The following is a 19,249-nucleotide window of genomic DNA, read 5'->3' on the forward strand; positions in this document are numbered from 1 at the left end:
TGACAGACAGGGAGATTAGTCGCTGCGCGACAACTGTATCTGACTATCCAGCTTAGTGTACATGGTGACCATCTACCAGCCAATTCCTTCCCACATTGCCATCCTCTTATCAAAGACAGTGTGCATGTTTAGGCAATATCAGTTTAGTTTATATGCCAGACACACAGATCACTTATGCAGACTGGTCGGATTATCAAATTGCATGGGAAGCCGAAAAAAGATGTGGTCCCACCCCGTCTCTTCCTTTTGGCAAATTACTTCCTATATGTGCCAATGGAAGGCATCAGCAGAGAATTCTTTTTGTCCACACTGACTGAAAAAATTATGGCATTACATGATGATTTCAATTATGGCATTACATGATGATTTCAAGTGGAGCGACTATTGGTTAGTTTTCTCAAAATGATCAAGTTGGCCAGCCATACAGATCAGGGAGTGTGGCCAGTCCTAATGAGCGTTGATTTGCTTCTGTGCCGTTGGACTCATCACATTTTTTAGCATTTTTTTCTATGTTTAGCTCCTTATATAAGAGCAGTAGAAATGTGTATTAGTGTTAGTCTACCTACATTTGGGGTTAACAATACCCAGTCATGAATGTTTGGACAATAAACATTCATACTAAAGATATAAAAGCAAAGATGTTTATCCAACATAGAAAAATGAAGAGTAGCCAAGATAACAGTAACATTTTGGTAATCTCAAGAGCATTCAGTTGCACTGAATTAAAAGATTTGCTATTATATATGGCATGTAGTAATTAAGGTGACCAGTTGTGGATCAGCACTACATCTATGTGGCAGACAGTAGTACAGGAAGCTGGCAGAACTAAGTGCTGGTCCTGGTACAAGAATTGGTTGGGGCAGCTAACAGATTAAAATGACAGGAACACCATATTCAAACATGGAACCTTAATATAAAGTAATTCATTAAACACAAAGGCTTAAACATGAAACAGAAATATTATCAAACATGCTAATTGCTTAAAAAAACTTTAAAATGCTTTGGTGTGGACGCTTTGAATTCATCTTTACATTATCCCCCATAGTGGTTTGAGTTGTACATGTTATTGTCCTAAAGGTGGTTGTCTTCAACTCTATTGGAAATTAAAATGATAAATGCCAACCTTAATTAATTGGAACCTATACCATATATATATATATCTAAAAAAAAATTACTTTAAGTAATAAGTAATTTTATTCTGGAAAAACATTACCCACTATAAAGGGCATTTCCTTCTGTTTGTCAGTTCTACCTCCACTGGATAGTTAGGCTCCCAAAAAATGTTTATACTTAAACGTTTTGTGTATTGAGGATACATGTACTTCAAGCAACTGGATATCTACAGAACCTAAAGTCCGATATAAACAAACACACACACAACCAAATGGAGATAAGTTACCAGCTATCTTAGAATGTCCCTGTCTACATTATATTAAAAGTTCATTATAAGGGTACATTCAGCTTTAATAGTATGGACATAGGCTATCCTACATCAGCCTGGTGCTGTTCTGAAGAATATTTCTCCATTGCTGAATGTGTGATACACACTGAGACTGTAGTTATCATAAAAAGCAGGTCTCCACATGTAGATGTGGTACCATGCTGTTACCTGTGTGAAATACGAGACATGAAATACGAGACACCAGAGCATTGATGCCCATTAGACAGCCCTTTCATGCTCAGATGTGGCCCCTATGCTAGGGGTCCCGCCAAGAAGCTTTTGTCTGCTGTCTGTGGAAAATATTTGCATGTAAGCTAAAACAATTCATAACTGGAACCTTGCATACAGTAATGCCTCCTTTTGTAATTGTTCTTAAAACATACTGAGAACACACACAATTTACACTTTTTTTTAAAAAAAAAGTTTTATAAAATAACATTTCTCCTACCTGTCTGGGTATCTGTCTGCATTATGTCCACATGAGGCTATGCAGTATGATCCCTACATCTGCCTCTGCCTCTCAGGTAGGTAAAACCCCAAACTACCAAAAATTATGGAACAGGGCACTCCAAAGTAGAAACCAAAAAAATAAGCCCAACATGTTTTGACCACATAAAAAGGGGCCTTTGTTGGGGTACATGCAGAAGTAAATACAGGCCTACCCTGTTCCCTTGATTTTTGCTGATTTCAGGTAGCCCCTGCAACGAGCACCCTACTTCTGTTAATTATGTGCCATTCCAACAACTATGTATAACCCCATACAGAACAGGGCTTACTTAGATTTGGCCGGGCCCTTTAACAAAACTTTGAGGGGACCCAAAATGCAGCTATTTCCAGTGTGAAGCTTTGTGCAGTGGTTAATGAGTGTGCAGGCAGCCATACAGATGGAGGCTGAGGAGGGACTGCCCAATTGTGCAAAGATTTTTATTGCAATGGAGCTTGGCCGTTGTATTGGCCATGTGCATTATTTTTAGGAATCCTTACTTTCTCCTGCCTTTCTGAGTAATACATGCCTGACACATGAAGGGGTGCTGGGTGCGTTACAATTGGTGATGGTGGTTGGAGGTAATAGCCCTCTGTGCCAATGCAACAGTAGCTATCAGCAATTAGTGACTGCAGATGTCATTTACTAGTAGGTAAATGGCGCATCCGGACGTAAAACGCATTCGGACGCTTTTCGGACGTTCGTGGATTAGTAAATGTGCCCCTAGGTGTAAGGTAAGGTGCAAAAATGGGTGCAATCTGCTGTGTATTTAGTACTTTGCTCCCTGCACATAGAATTCTCACAAGCATCTGCGCTTCACAAAAGTAAACGTTACGGATGCCAGCAGCCTAATTTGACGGCACCAGGCCCCCCAGCCTCCAGCAATAAAAGATTCGAAGGGACCCGGACACATTTATGCTTACCCAGAACTCCCTGTCTGCCGCAGGAGGTGAGATTTTTATTGGCTAGTTACACTGCTATAGGAAGCAATGACTAATGCCATTTCACCCTATCAGACCCAGACTGGCAATCTGTGGATTCTGGCTAATGCCAGAGGGGCTGCTGTAAGATGCCATAGGCAGTCATTATTCAGTGGGCTGATAGGGGTAGCTTGGACATTTGCCTACTTGGAATGCCAAGGCATATTTTGGATCCCAGTACAGTTTTGTGCCCTATCCCACACTTCCAGCCCCAGGGAAACGAATCTGCAGGGTACAAGCAGAATCTTATTATTGTTATTATATGCTCCCAGACCAGCCAGTTTCCAAGGAGTAAGTGGAGGCCGAGAGTTTTGCTCTTCCCGCACTGAACCAAACGAAGAAATACTCCACATAACTCAGCAGGAGACAAACGCTACACAAACCTCCCATAAAGGGGCGGGGCTAAGGCGGCAGCGTGGGCTGGATAACAGTTCATGAAGGTGTGATCCCCGCCCCCTGCTGGGGACAGACAAGAGGAGGCCAAACCAGAGCAAGTAGCGGCCGGCCAGTTGTACAACACAAGCGCTTTATTGAGTGACTGTCGCGATGCTGTAGGAGCTACAGGTGTCACGGCATAATCATGAGCGTGGGAAGCGGCAGCAGCAGAGAACAGCAAAAGGTAAAGCCATTACTCCAGCCATGATCCTTACATTCCTCTGCATTACTGTTCTTTTGGTTAGTAAGCTACTGATCCGTCACTTCTCTGTCCCGACTACTACATTAGTCTGCAATAGACTACAATATCCAACATGCTTTAGTATAGCTGGAGCTTTAAGTCCAGTTCTGGGATGTATTGGTATTTTATATCCGATGCTTCATTCGTGCTGCCTGATAACATGTCTGTTTTATCTCCCAGCCCATTCTGGGATATTATTATTATTATTAACATTTATTTATAAAGCACCAACATATTCCTTACAATAAGTGGGTTTCATACATTGGACATACAGAGTAACATATAAAGCAATCAATAACCGATACAAGAGATGAAGAGAGCCCTGCCCAAAAGAGCTTACAATCTACAAGATATTCCATCTGTTACTCAACTTCGTCATTTGGCATCCCATTATAGCCCCTCTGATAAAGATAACATTGCAAAACTGCTCAGGTGAGCGCTTTCCTCATCAACATCTTTTTGACAATGTCCTTGTTCTTTACAAGAATTTAAGAAGTAAAGACCAATTGCAAACCGTCTTAGGATATTGCTGCTTACAGAATAATACATGTTCTAATTTCTAATCGTGCGGTCCCTTTTTTTGCACCCCCAACAGTTTTCTCTTTATCTTTATTTATTATATGTAAACATTATTCTTTTCCTGTGCTTTTTGGGGGTGAAACTTGTTACGTTGTTTGGTATGATTTGATAAAATTTATTATCGTCAGATCTGGTGAAACACTAGTGTGATTAATTCCTAATTGTGTATGGCCCCTTTTTTTGCAGCCGTCGCAGTTTTCTCTTTATCTTTAGTTATTTATAATGCATAAACATTATTTCTTACCTGTGCTTTATTTTTTTTGTTTTCCTGTGCTTTTTGGGAGGGTCAACTTGTTACATTTTTGGTATGATTTGATAACATTTATTATCATTAGAGCTGGTGGAACACTAGTAAACATGTATGATTGCGTGATTAATTCCTAATCATGTGTGACCCCTTTTTCTGCACAGTTTTATTTTTATTTATTGCCTGTGGGGTTTTTTTGGAGGGTGGGGGTCAAAACTATGTTTGGAATGATTTGATAATAATTATAAAAATTATTATTAATAGAGCTGATGGAACACTAGTGAACATGTATGAGCACATGGGATAACTGTTCCTTCCTTATTGGCAAATTTTTATCACCTCTCTAATTTGGATATGTGGATTAATTTGTTATATGACTCCCCCACCTTCTTCATTTTGTCAATGCCTAATTCTGCTTGAGTGTATTATAATAAGCACAGATTGTGTGCACACATATATTTAGATGACACAGCTGCTTAATTCCAATGGCGAAAGTTGTGTTTAATATAATAACAGTGATATGTTGGTGGATAGAGGTGCCAGCTACTACTGAGAAAACACATAAGAGCAATATGTGTTTATAAGGCAGCACTGATATCCTGCTGGTTGTAACAGCCGATAAGAATTATGGCTACTGTGACTGGCTCCTGAATAAAGGTATATAGGTATAATGGAAAAGGTGTAACTGATGTCAGCGTAATTCAGTGATCCCCAACCAGTGGCTCACGAGCAACATGTTGCTCCCCAACCCCTTGGATGTTGCTCCCAGTGCCCCCAAACCAGGTAGTTATTTTTTAAATTCTTGACTTGGTGGCAAGTTTTGGTTGAATAAAAACAAGATTTCCTACCAAATAAAGCCCCTGTAAGCTGGTAGTGTGCATAGAGGCTGCCTAATAGCCAATCTTAGCCCTTATTTGGCACCTCCATGAACTTTTATGATGCTTGTGTTGCTCTCCAAGTCTTTTTATATTTGACTGTGGCTCACGTGTAAGAAAGGTTGGAGATCCCTTGAATTGCTGGCTACATGGGCTGATAAGGCTGGTCCCATCAACTGAATGACTGTATCTGTGCCTGATAAAATATGTAGACGTTGGCCAGTCTGTTGGGATGATGAGGACAAATTTGACCAAAGAGTATAACAGCTACAGGTACAGAGTTAAAGAAGGGAGTGACTACTGGTAATGCATAAAGGATGAGGCCCTTGACTGTTGGGGATGACATAAACCAGTTATGTCCAACTTATGACCCTCTCGCTGTTGAACTACATCTTCCAGCTACCTGTGAAATCCAAACCAATAATTATAATTAAGAGACCCGTAAAGTTAAGTCTGGGTCAATGAAGTCAAAAGCTACCTGCCCCCCCACAGAATGCTGGGAATGTCATGGAAGTTTATCCATATGTAGATGGCAGTTATTTCTCTGATTGCGATTTTAAGCATCAGAGCCTTTACCTTTCTTGTTTGCCTTGTGTAGTATTTCATTGATACCACTATCAGGTCACAAGCCGCACTTGCACTAAAATAATAATGTAAGTACAGCTTGCACCAGGGCAGGAACCAATAGCAAAAGGAAATTCACTTTCCATTTGATTCTAATGCAACATTAAAAGGGTTGTTCACCTTTAAATTAACTTTTAATATGACATAGACATTGTTATTCTGAGACAATTTGCAATTGGTTTTAATTTTTGTTTCTTTTGGTTTTTCGTTTATTTAGGTGTTTGTTGAATTTCTCACTAGTTTGGATTTTCTGTTGATCAGTAAGGGCACTTTCGGTGTCCAGGTGATTACCATATAAGTCAAGACGTCAAATCCAAAATGCTGTGTGTGCCAGTGCCCCAACTATATGTCCTCCTAGACATTCCTAAAAAATGTATTAAAGTTTCATAAGTTTTGTCCTGGCACTTGTGTTTAAAAATGAAAATGGTAAGGAGGGGCTGGAGATTGGAATATTTTGCAGCAGGTCTTGCAGGAAGCTAGTTACATTACTGTAGTCGGGGTAATGCAATGTCCATCGGTATTTCATATCCTTAACTTTAAGTACTGTTGTATTATTATAATCAATTTGTTGGATTTTGCAATTCATAATCTTTATTTAAGTATTGGACTTTCCTTTATCATATTTAACCCACCACAGTGGGGTTGGCAGCTGCTATGTCTAATTTTATCTCATCCAGTTCCTTGGTTCTGAAAAAAAAATAAGCATACTCACTGGAACTGATTGGATCTGTCAGTGATCAATGATGGGGAGCCTGCCCAGTTACAGGGCAGCTGATATGGGAGAAGTAGATTTAAGAGAGAGAAGGCTCACTTTGCAGGGGGGTTGTACTTTTGAATTATCAATATGGCGTTTTGTTCTCCTTTAAATATGGCTTTGTGTCTAAGGGGCGTATTTATTATGCTGTGTAAAACTAATTCGCCGAAAAAACGGAGTAAAAAGCTGTGTAAAATAAATGGAAAAGATCGCCATCTGAACGCCGGATATTACGCAGTTATTTTCCATAAGTTCCGGTGGAAGAAAAAACGCGTAAAACAATTACGCCGATTTTACGCCAATTTTACACGGCATAGCCTGGCGATGTGTGGCGAATTTTCTCGGCGTTTTTTACACAGCATAATAAATATGCCCCTAAATGTATATAAGTTATTTTAATTTCACCGGCTCTTCGCGCAGGTGTTTCTATAAACTTCCACAAACATCTAGTCACGAGGTGAATTATCCGGAGTAAAACTGTGTTTATTACTGTGACTCTGAAATGGTCCAACAAAATCTTTTTCCACAGTTGAATTATCAACCCTCCTGTGTTTGTCTTGCTCAAGTGCAAATATACACATTGCTTTAAAAAGCCATTCACTGGGGATTTGCTGTATACACCTGAGCTTTCAAATAAAAAAAATGACAAATCTTTTTATGATGAAGTCAAAGTTGAATTCCACATAGATTATTAGCCACTTCATTTGCTTTAGCGATGCCCAGTAAATTATGCATTATGTAATTATTAATAATCAGTCTAGTTAAAGACCAGCAACAGAACTAGCTTTTAAAAATGTTTTTTTTTTTACTTTACATTGAGTGTCCCTAAAATATAAATTGTAAAGATCAATATTTACCCTAAAATACATTTACAAAAAATATCAGCCTTCTTACAATTTTGCCTTTTTCCCTATTATTAACACTGGCATCAAGCATCATTTTTACCAGCTAGGTGTCAACACTACACAGGGCCTTTTCACATGACTATAATTTACTTTACAGAACACAAAAAGCAAAAAAGTAAAGGTTGCCCCATACCTGCCCCCAATGGGTATGGAGCAGCAGAGGGTGAAGATTGCAACAGGGCCCTGAACTTACAGCCTGCCCAGGGCATTTCCCTGGGGATCTGTGATTTACCCCTTTTATATAGTCCTTTGATTTTATTGCATTTGCAGGTTAATAGTAGTCTACTTTAAGTCTGAACTAATGACTCTTCCAGCCTGTGGTGGTGGAAATGCTCCATAAAAATCCTCCTGCTCCCTGCTCCGTTTTCCCTCTCCCAGCTCCCCCTGCTCCCTGCTCTGTCCTCCCTCTCCCAGCTCCCCCCTCCCGCAGCCAGGGGTGAGGAGGCAGCGGGGGACAGGTAAATTACCTTGGGGGGGGCTTGATCTGGCCCGCGGGCCGTAGTTTGAGGATCCCTGCCATAGACAGTCACTATTTTGTGGGATGGTGGGGGGCTGTTTGCACTAGAAATGCCAGGCCCTGTTTTGAATCCTAGTCCAGGCCTGCTGTTGAGTATCAAATGATCCTTTTAATTTTTCCCTCCCATCAGAGCAACTTCTCTAATTGTCCTTAGATTCATCCTTGCTGCCCAGTGAGGGGTCTAGTATCAGATTTTTATCTGGAACTGCCGTAGCAACTCCTCCCCTGCACTCCCCTTTCTGATCTGACATGTGCATGCTCGGTCGCATTGGAGAGGGCTAACCCTCTCTTCCTCAAGTTGCAGAAAATGTCCAGTGGTGGCTGAGTGCTTAGAAAATTTTTTTGAAAACAAGTTTCTTTTCTATATAGGCATCTAAGGGAGCTCACCTCCCAAGTTGCTGCCGTATGCACTGGCTGGTGCCTTTTTCCCATATCTGCAACCCAACTGTCCAGCTTTCTACTTACTATCTAAAAAAGCAAGTACTTCTGTTTGACACCATTTGTCCTTAATAAAGCCATTTCATTACTACTTATAATTCCTTTTTTAGAACATTATCTTGAAAGTGATCCCTTAAAGGACATGTAAAGCCTACATTTGCCGACAATGTAAATCAGTTGGGCATGTCTCCCCCACCCAAATGGCGTCATTAGTACTGCATATATCCCCTCCATTTGCCAGCACCATCACATTTTCTTAAGGAAATAGCAGCTTTCACCCAGTGGCCATTTTTCCACTGATACATAATCAGTTACATTTAAATCTGCAAGCAGCATACAAACACACACACACACACACACACACACACACACACACACACACAGACCCTTATTCAGCATACATTTCACCAAGAATACAGGCTCACACTGGCACAACTGTCTGATAAAAGTTCTGCTTTGCTTGAGCACTGTAATGGTAAAGCTCAGGAGAAAAAAATGGAAGCATACAACTAGAGCTGAGTTTCTATGGGAACCAGCAATGCCATCTCTTTACTGGCTGCTAGACTGGGGAGGCGTGTTTAGTAATCTGAGCTTAGAACAACTGAGCATGCCCACAAGCCAGAAATCAAAGCAAATTCCTGAGGGAGGGGGCCGAGTGGGTTACAGGAGGAGAAGGAAATCTAAGTGATTAAGGGGATGTTGCAGCCTTACTATTAACCTCTGGACAACCAGAGTGGCAGGTATTGAAAGATTTCAAAGAGGCTGTTCGCTGATTACATTTTGTGTGTGGGGTTTTCATGTCCTTTAACACAACATCTCCTCTACATATGTCAAACTTATGGACCTGTAATTGCTGGGTTAAGGTTATTAGTAAATGTTAGAATTACATGAACTTTCCTAAAATCCATATATTTTTTGACTTTTTGCACCTTGTTCTGGAATTGTAATAAAATAAAAAGCATATAATGGGTTTTTTTTAATAAAATTTAGCTTTTTTGCAGTTATAGCTGTAAGTATTAGATTAAAGCTGGCTATACATGGAATGATAAAATCATACAAAATTTAAATATTGAATAAACCCACTAGGCTTGTTTTGCCTCCAAATATTATTAACAATATATCTTAGTTGGGATCAAGTACAAGGTACTGTTTTATTATTACAGAGAAAAAGGAAATTATTTATATAAATTAGAATTATTTGCTTATAATGGAGTCTATTGGCAATGGCCTTTCCATAATTCGGAACTTTCTGGATAACGGGTTTCCGGATAAGGGATCCCATACCTGTATACTTTTTACTTGTTTTTAGACAAACTAACACCACTTTTTTTTACACATTCACATAAAACAATCACGCAGTTTTTTAATCAACCAAACTTTTTTTTACATCTATCAAAACATTGCCTTTGCATGCTATCTATAATATTGACTTGTCAGTATTTGCCTGATGCTTTTAAATGACCTATCAGATCCCCTATTTTCCTCTGTTTGGGTAGGGGGGGAGGGGGCTGCCATATTTGTGCTGCAGTAGTCAATAACATTAGAAGCTATAACTGACAGACTGACTGACAGAGAAGGGACAGTCAGGTTGGCAAAACAGTCAGGTTTAGGAACTTCAAGCAACAACTACTTACAAAAGTAAGCAGAAAACCATCAACATGGCAATGGTAATTGTACATTAATGTTTTGAAGAGAAGTTTTTTTAGTGTTAGTATCACTTTAAATTGTCAGTGTTTACTGTATTTGTTTTTTTTACCCATTTATAAATGTGACCCTTTCACTAGTTCTAATGTATAGACTAAGTAGAACTTTGGTTTAGCCTTACCCATTTCAGAGTTGAATTTACATGGATACACAACACACACACGCAAAACCTTAGAACAGCAAGCATTTACAGTGAAACTAGCCTAAAATGTGTTGGTTAACAGACTGTAGAATACATGGGTGCTTCTGAAATGAGGCATTTCCAAGGGGTGACAAAAAGCCACCCACACCCCATGTTACACAAGAAACGTCAAGAAGGGCAAATTGTTAAAACATTGGAGGTAAATCTCTAACTGCCATGTTTGATCCTCTGTTCATGTGAGGTATAATAGACAAATACTGAGCATCTTCCTGTCCTGAACAGGTCCTGATTGGGAAATGGATTAACAATGGCAAAACAGCGCCATAGACAGATTTAAACTTCCCCAGGTAACTGGGCTCTTTAAAGGGGAACTAAAGCCTAACTAAAGAAGTAGGGCAGAAATGTTGTACATTGTGTTTCTGTACCAGCCCAATGGCAACCCCAGCCCTTTAACAGACAATCTGTAAATCTTAAAATGCCCCAGTGGCCCCCCATCTTCTTTTCTGCTGATTCTCTGCACTCGCTCTGTACTGCTGTCATCTGAGTTTAGGGACTGGCCCACAATATATATAGTATACATGTCACAATATAAGGCTGATTAGTAAATAATACAGATTATTAGTGCATGGCAGCTCTGAAACCATTGCAATTAGCATCAGAAATTAACAAGCCCTGAAGCATCACTCTTTATGACACACAAACCTCATTTTCTGCTTGTTAATTTGTGACGACCCCTAAGCTTAATTTCTCAACAGCTTCCCAGAGCCCACAGCACATGTGCAGTGCCACTGACACTTCTAACAGATTCCAGTATGGTGTCCCCCTGTGACAACTTGGAAGGCCTGAATCATTACTATAGAGATGCTGAACCTTAAGGCTGGTTCAGTCAGTATACAAAATATGGCATTTCTAGCCATATTCATTTTTAGGGTTTAGTTCTCCTTTATGTGGAGAGGGGCAGTGGTAGTACCTGATTTGATTGCAAGATTGGAGCCTCACAAAAGCAGTAACAACTTGGGAAGAATAAAGGCCCCCAATATTAGTTCTGCGTTTGCTAAAATATGAATGTTTTAGCAATGCCACTTCATACAGTGTCGTCCCTACACGCGACCAATCACACGTGGAATTTCCGAGGCATGGAGTGTTGCTATGCAGGTGTAGTGATGGGACATGTCCCAACGTGCCTATATACTGACCCATCACTCAGCTAATAGTACGCATTATTTCTTATTCTAATCCAGATCACAAGAAAAGCAAAGGATAAGATAATACAAGTGATTACAAAGAGATCCACAGTGATTGCATTTCCTGTTTCCCATGTCCCCGACAGCGCCGAACATGTTTGGTAACTTTCCAAAGCCAGAAGTATAGCACAGGCTGTTTTTAAACACGGCTGTTCCCACATATGGGAAACCCGTAAACCATCTGCAGAAATCGCTTTCCAAAGGAAAACATTGGCTCTTGTGCGAGCAAAAGGAAAGAGCAGCGAGCAGTGAACACGTAGCTGTCAGTCGTCCCTTGCGAATTCAAATAAGCTGTGTACATAAGTGTCTTATTTTTAATTTTCCACTTCAAATATGGTTCCCATCTGTTTGCGGATTGTCCGTGACAGGCTCTGGCCATTCTGAATTTATAACATTCATAATACTAAATTAACCTGGAGAAAAATAGTACAGTGGTTAGGCAGGGCTCTCGCCAAAGTTCTCATTTAAAGCAACAAGTATTCATTACCCCCTAAGTTATTATTATTAATATTTATTTATAAAGCATGCTACAGGCATTAGTGATGTTATTATCTGGTTGCTTCTAAAGCTTACTGTCAAGAAAGTCTATGGGACAGTAAAGCTACATTTGTGTGAGGTACCATTCTAGAATATAGAACACCAAGAAATTGATGGCTGTTAAGTTGCCCGTACACAGGGTATGTGATACAGGTAGGGGATCCCTTATCCAGAAGACGATATACAGAAAGCTCCAAATTATAAAAATGTTCAGGGATTATGTGCTGAAAGTCAGGGGACCCCAATCACTGGGCCGTGTACCAGGCGTGGGCTTTGTTTCAACGGGCCCCCTCAGATCCTGGCTGTTGTGAAAATTTCTTAAAATTACTTAAAATACTTACTTAAAAAAGCTTTACTTAAGGTGGCCCTACACGGGCCGATTCTCAATCAGGCAGGTTTGATTTTTATACACAAAGAGAAAGAAGGATTGCCAGCGCTTAGTTTGCCTTTAAAAATATTTTTTTACAAAAAATGAGGTGTTAGTACCACACTTTGGCCAAAATATGTAAGCTCACGTGCCACGTCAAGGCCCCTCATTATACGTGAGTCCTACACTGTCTAATGACTTTGAGTATTTTAAGGTTTGATTTTTAGTTGGATCGGGGACTGCATCGGGTTGTTGATGTGGTCCCCGAACTGACGGATGCCTTGACCCTTCATTCTAATTTGATCGTTTGGGGCCAAACCTTTGGCCAAGGGAGCCTTAGCATGCGTGGCCACCTTAATTTGGCCCAAGAGCAGTAACTCCTAGCAACCAATAAGCAGATAGAATTTAGTGGTCATATATTTAAAAACAGACATCTTATTGGTTGCTGCAGGTTACTGCTCCTGGGAAAACTTAGTGCCTTTTACCAAAGCACGAACACTCGGAGCGTTCATTCGAATGCTCCGAGCGTATTTCCGCTGATTTTTTCGGGCGTCCGTACGATTTTTTCATACGCCGCGCGACTTTTCGTACGCCGCACGAACGCTTGCACAAAAAAATCGGAAAGGTTTTACTGCTGTTAACAATTGTATGGTACGAAAATTTTTTGACTTTCGGATCGCCAATACAATATTATCGTGACTAATACGATTTTTTCATAAGCATTTTCCTGATATTTGCGATCTTCAGAAATTTTCGTTTCCAATCCGAATTTTTCCCATTCTGGATTCGAAGTAGTGATTTGATAAATCTGTCCCATAGAGTTCATTTTAAGCAAGTAATTCAAATTTTATAAAAAATGATTTCCTTTTTCTCTGTAATAATAACAGGTGCTTGTATGTGATGGTAACTAAGCTGCATTATTCCATATTGGTGGCAAAACAATCCTATTGAGTTTATTTCACATCAAATTTTAGGGTTAATTGGACCTTAGCAACCAGGTAACTGCATAAATTCCTGGAGAGCTGGTGTCAAATTGGAAAGCTGCTGAACAAAAGGCTAAAAAAAAGGAAAACAAAAAATACATCACTGGATTTTTGGCCCTGGGGCCAAAATTTGTATATTATTGCAGGCCTTGGTGGTCCTGGCAGGAGGACTGCATAAACATGCAAACTTAACCCAGCAGGATTTTTAAAATCTGGCTAATTGTTGGTAAGATATAGGTCAGACACACAGAGCTACTTAGTAGCAGCTACTTGTCACGGCTACTAAACACCAGAAAATACCCTGCAATAGACAATACTGAGAATTGCCTCTGGTAAAACACATGTAGAGACAACTCTGTGTATCTTCAGCTTAAAGGTGGCCATATACGCACCGATAATATCGTACGAAACCTCGTTTCGTACGATATTCGGTGCGTGTATGGTATGTCGGCGAGTCGACCGATATCGGCCGACTCGCCGATCGGACCAGTTTGAAAATTTTGATTGGGCGCCATAGAAGGCGCCTGACCAAAATCTCCCTTCAGCGCTGAATCGGCAGAACGAGGTAGAAATCCTATTGTTTCTACCTCCTTACCTGCCGATTCAGCCCTGAATGGTGTGTGGCGGATCTGACGATGTTTCGTGCGACCGATGGTCGCACGAAACATCGTCAGATCGCCACGTGTATGGCCAGCTTTAGGCTTCACCCGCAGTCATTCGATGTTGCCTGCAGAAGGAAACTTTGTGCAACTTTGGACAGGGCTGTGGAGTCAGAGTTGGAGTTGGAGTCGAGGAGTCGGAGTCGGAGGCAATTTTGGGTACCTGGAGTCGGAGTCGGCAAAAAATGAACTGACTCCGACTCCTACTAAATTTAAATGGGAATAAAAAAAATAAATAAAGCAAGTTTAAATGTCCCAATTCACAAACAGTCATAATTAATTACTTCTCTGCTATAAGAATAAAGCCCAATGCATGCAGTGCATAAACGAACACGTTGAGTGACCATGAAGCATGCTTTTCATTGACTGTATGCTTCACTAAATGGGACGTAACGCACAGTTACGGTGCGGCAGCTCCACTGCGTCGTGTTCCTCTGTTACAGGGAACCCAATGCCCACTGGGAACCTAGCCTAACTCTCACTGATAACTAATTAAGTAAAAAAAAATTGCAGGACTACAAATACTTGTATATCTGAAGGGAATGGATAGTCAATAGTTTTAGACTGAAGCTTTAAAACATTTGCAAAACTGCTGTAATTCAGCTGTAATGTTGGCTTAAACTTTAAACATGACTATGGGATTCTAGGGAAATCATTAGGAGTAGGAGTATAGATAAAATTGTCTATCAGTTTATTATCAGATCAGTTGTGTTTTAAGTGAATGTATAAAATATAGTAGCATATTAAAAACAGAGGAATCGGAGTCGTGGAGTCGGAGTCAGAAGTATCAGAAACTGAGGAGTCGGAGAATTTATCTACCGACTCCACAGCCCTGACTTTGGAATACCAAAGTGATGGGCTGGCTGATGGTAATGCATTTAGTCGCCCGCAATAGCAGGATCTATCACGGGGGACCAAAACGATCCATGGGTCATCAGCCTTAAGGGCCCCTGCACAGGCCGATAAGATCCCAACTTGGTCAGGAGGGAACTAGTCAGCTGCTTTTATCAGCTTGTGTATGGCTGGCTTTTGTTGGCACTATATACATAAAGGATAATATAATTGTAGCTGTGCTTGTAAACAATAACGAACCAGAGCAAGCAGAGCACAGTACTGCCATAGTGCAAAACGTACAACAGGGGTGTATTTTGGGTGGGATCATTAATGACATGCTGTTAAGTACATACCCTACACCAAACTGTCATTTCCCATTGTATTGGGCTGATATTTACTAGCCTTGACCTGTGAAGGCTGCTAGTAAGCTTGTGCTCCCTCTGTGCCTCACTGGCACGGGAACAAACCTTTTTGTAGGCTGCTGTATGGGAGAAATATTTGTCTTACAAACAAAGTGTTGTTCTTGGATGATGCGGGTTTACTTATTGTTCTGTTGCTCTGTTTCTGATACATGAAAGCCATTCTATATCCTGTATTCACCTTTGTCCTATCCACTACAGAGAAAGGCTTAGAAACCTTTAACTTTAAATAGCGGGTTGATGAAGTCCCAAAGGCATCTTTCTCTCCCGTTAGCTACGGGTGCTAATTGTTACTTAATTAGAACCCATTTGTACTCAATAACATGTCACAGAATGTAAACATCTCACAGCAACCACACCTGCCCTTTGGCTAAACAGCGCCTTGTGCAGAATCATGTCACAGGGGTATATCTCCAGCAAACATGCATAATTATTCCCTTTCAAGGGATTCTCAGAGGTTCTGGTTAGCCCTGACTCCAGCCCACCTTCTTTATGGCACAGAACCAGGAGGATAATTTCATGATGATGTACTGACCCCCAGGCTATTGCACCCCACTCCCTCATTGGGCCTTTAGGAAGTAACTCCCAAAAAGTTTTTGTACTTGCTGCCACAGGGTTTGGTTTAAATAAGAGGGGCAATGCAGAAAGGCTGGCTCCCCCAGGCTCACCCTAATCCAAAGAGAGTAAATTACATTAATTAGTATATCCAATATGCATCCCTGGCAAATTTTCCCATGGGCAGTAACACATAGCAACCAATCAGTGATTGGCTTTTTTCAGCCAGCTGCAGGTAGGACAATGAATGCAACAGTCTGATTGGTTGCCATGGGTTACTGCCCACAGGCAACGTGCATTGTTGATAAATGACCCCCAATATGTTTAGCCATAAGACCAAAGACAGTATTAAAAATTTACCAACAATGAAATTATTGGTACATTTAGGCATTCCTGTTTGTTACCCCTAATTTGCCAAAAATATGCCCTACATTTTGCCATGAGCTAATTCAGTTGGGCTTATGCATAGGTGGAAAAATGCTATCTGAAAATGAATAAAAATGTATTTTCTGTTTACACAGACACACATGATTCCAAAGATAAAAAGAAAGTTGTGATAGTCTGTCTCTGCTGCAACGACCAGCTCCCAACCCCTCTTAGGTGATCCAATCCCTATCTTACCTTGTTCCATTGTAAAGTGATGGATTCCGGGACTCTCTGCTTTACAGAGAATCTGTGCACCACCCATAGGGTTGCCATATTTTGGCTTGTTTCACACCAGCTGGGGAGGGGGCAGTTCTTGATGTTGAGGTCGGAGTCATGACATAAATAGGGCAGATTCATGATGTCATTGAGACCATATTGCAGTGAATGTAGTGAGAAGGGCCGGATAGAGGGGGCACTAGGAGAAGCGATGAGAAGTGGGCCAGGGGTGGATCAGAGGCAGGCTGGCTGTGGAAGACTAGTCATTACTAATTTAATGTACTTTAATGTACTTGTAATACTGGCCCTGGCCTTGGCTGGTGTTTTACCAGCTAAGCCAATAAAATACCAGCTGGGTGGCACCCATAACCACCAACTATGTAAAACAGAGACACTTTGTGTCCCAGTATTCATCATTTCACAATGAAGAGGGAGGGGTTGCATCACACTGTGAGCCTAAGGGATGTTGGAAAATGGTTAGACAGAGTATCATATGTAATCCTTAGGGTTACAAATACCAAAATCTGAAAATATTCTGCTGACTTTAGTTTCCCCAGCTATTTGAAACCTTGCCAGTAGGTGTCACTGTATCATTCATTCTTGTATCAAAGCCCCCCTGGGCAGTTTAAGAGAGTGACATTTCCTGTCTTTATTTAATGGTGTCCTCCTCTTAGAGGAAAGAAAGTGGACTTGGAGCTGTTTTTGGGATCTACATGGAACTACCACAGGCAGCCATTGAGAGATGGAACCCCTTAGTTCATAGCTAGGATTAGCCAGCTTGTATTATATGAGTGGGTGAGCACACACTTAGTGCCAGTTAGGGTAGCCAAGCAGGTTAATACCCTGGTTGTACACATGCAGCCTCTTGGCAACCAGAACAGACACGTCAGTAATAAGGAGCATGTTTCTCTCTAGAGAGGGTCCCCATTCAATAAGCAGTATCCATCAGCAGACCTGGTTGGGTGAGACTATGCCCAAATTCTTTGTTAAAGTTATATTGAATTATTTCCTGCTGTTTTATGATCATTTTGCCTAATTGTTTATTGTATTGCAAATATTGTATTATTATTACTCAACCAGCCTTGTTGACTTGTAACCCTTCAGTTGCTGCATAAGTAAATATAAGGGTGATGGCACATAAGGAAATTTGTTCTCCGTAGTTCAATCTTTGCTAAAGACATTTCATAACATTAAGATTGCCGTAAATAAAAGCTATTACTCGTGGCAATCTGGCTGAACAGTGGGAAAATGTGGGAAAATTCTCCTCATGGCAAATAGGGTTGCCACCTGGCTGTATTTGACTGGCCTAGGTGGCAAATCTATCGTCAATATACTTGCTGGTAAAGCCCATGTATTTCCCGTCTCTTATGTCATAGCCCCACCCCCAAATAATGTCACACCCCTCCCCCAACCTGAAGGCCGCTATTGCTCACAGAAAAAGTGGAAACCCTACTGGCAATATAAATGCTAGGAGGAGAATGCTGGCAGCAGTATTTAAGACAGACTGTAGGTTGGAAAGATATGGAGTTAGGCAGGTCAGTTAGTAACAAGTTACAGTAGTCTAGTTGGGATAGGATGAGAGCAAGCATGCACAGCTTAGCTGTTGCTTGTGAAAGAAAGAGACAAATTTTGGCAATATTCTGCAATAAAAAGTCAGAAAAGGAGAGACAGGACAAGCTGAGTTGTCAGGGTTAATGAGTGTGCCATCAAAAGAGAAATTAAAAGGGGAGTAGGACCAGCACTAGGTGAAAAATGGTTTTTGTTAGGTTCAATTTGAGGTGATGTTGGTTCATCCAAGCGGAGATTGCTAGGAGGCAGTTCAGTTAGAAATTTGAGTCTTAGTTTCATCTGTTTATGAAGGGGATGATAAGTATATTTGGATATTATCAGCATACAGATGGTATATGAAGCCAAATGAGTGGATGAGATCTACCAAAGACAAAGCATACATGGAGAACAACAGACCAAGTACAGAGCCTTGTGGTACCGCTTCATTAAAGGAAAACTCAGGTTTCAGAACCAACATTTGTTAAAGAGCCCATACAACACAGAAACCACTAATATACCTATTACTGTAATCTGTTCCTTCAAAAATTATGAATACAAAACTTTTTTATTTGCTGAAATCCAGCTGTAAAAAAGTTCTTCTTTTCTGCATTATTTGAAATCGTGGCAGGGGAGGAGGGACTAAAACACTGATGCTACAGCTACAGATTGTAACAACTTCTCCATAGCTTACAGACAGCATGCAGGAACTACATAACCCACAATGCATTGCACTGTGATGTTCCTTTCCTTCTTGACATCATGTGTGCAGGGAGTCTCAAAGTAATAGGCCAGATCAGCAGGGGAACAGGGGGCCGCCAGGCTCAGGGAACCGTTCCAAACCATTTTATTACAGTAATGGGCTTATTAATCATTTTTTAAGTTTGTAAATTAGAGTTTGATTTTCTACACGGAGTAAACTTGCATATCGAATGCTTGATTATTTAATAAGGAAAACGGATTTGAATAAAATATTCACATTTTTGAGTTTACAAACTCGAAGAAAACTCAAAAACTCTAATATCTCGAATTGAAAATATAGCTTGACTTTGCCTAGGACAGCTCCCATTGACTTCTGCAGAAACTCACAAGCTTTTG

General features: G+C 40.6%; 1 protein-coding gene across 2 annotated transcripts in view; it reads left to right on the forward strand.

Moving 5' to 3' along the window:
- The first annotated feature begins 3,294 nt into the window (after nt 1-3,294).
- The window catches only part of pde8b (phosphodiesterase 8B), a 105,010-nt gene continuing 89,055 nt past the window's right edge, over nt 3,295-19,249 (forward strand). The window contains exon 1 of one of the 2 annotated variants that reach the window (XM_004910390.4): nt 3,295-3,524. In XM_004910390.4, the coding sequence (XP_004910447.1) occupies nt 3,486-3,524 (39 nt within the window). In that variant the 5' untranslated portion in view covers nt 3,295-3,485. The remainder of the gene's footprint in view (nt 3,525-19,249) is intronic. The other variant, XM_012967377.3, reaches the window with a different exon arrangement.

The sequence above is a fragment of the Xenopus tropicalis genome, chromosome 1 (assembly GCF_000004195.4).
Source record: "Xenopus tropicalis strain Nigerian chromosome 1, UCB_Xtro_10.0, whole genome shotgun sequence".
Taxonomy (NCBI): domain Eukaryota; kingdom Metazoa; phylum Chordata; class Amphibia; order Anura; family Pipidae; genus Xenopus; species Xenopus tropicalis.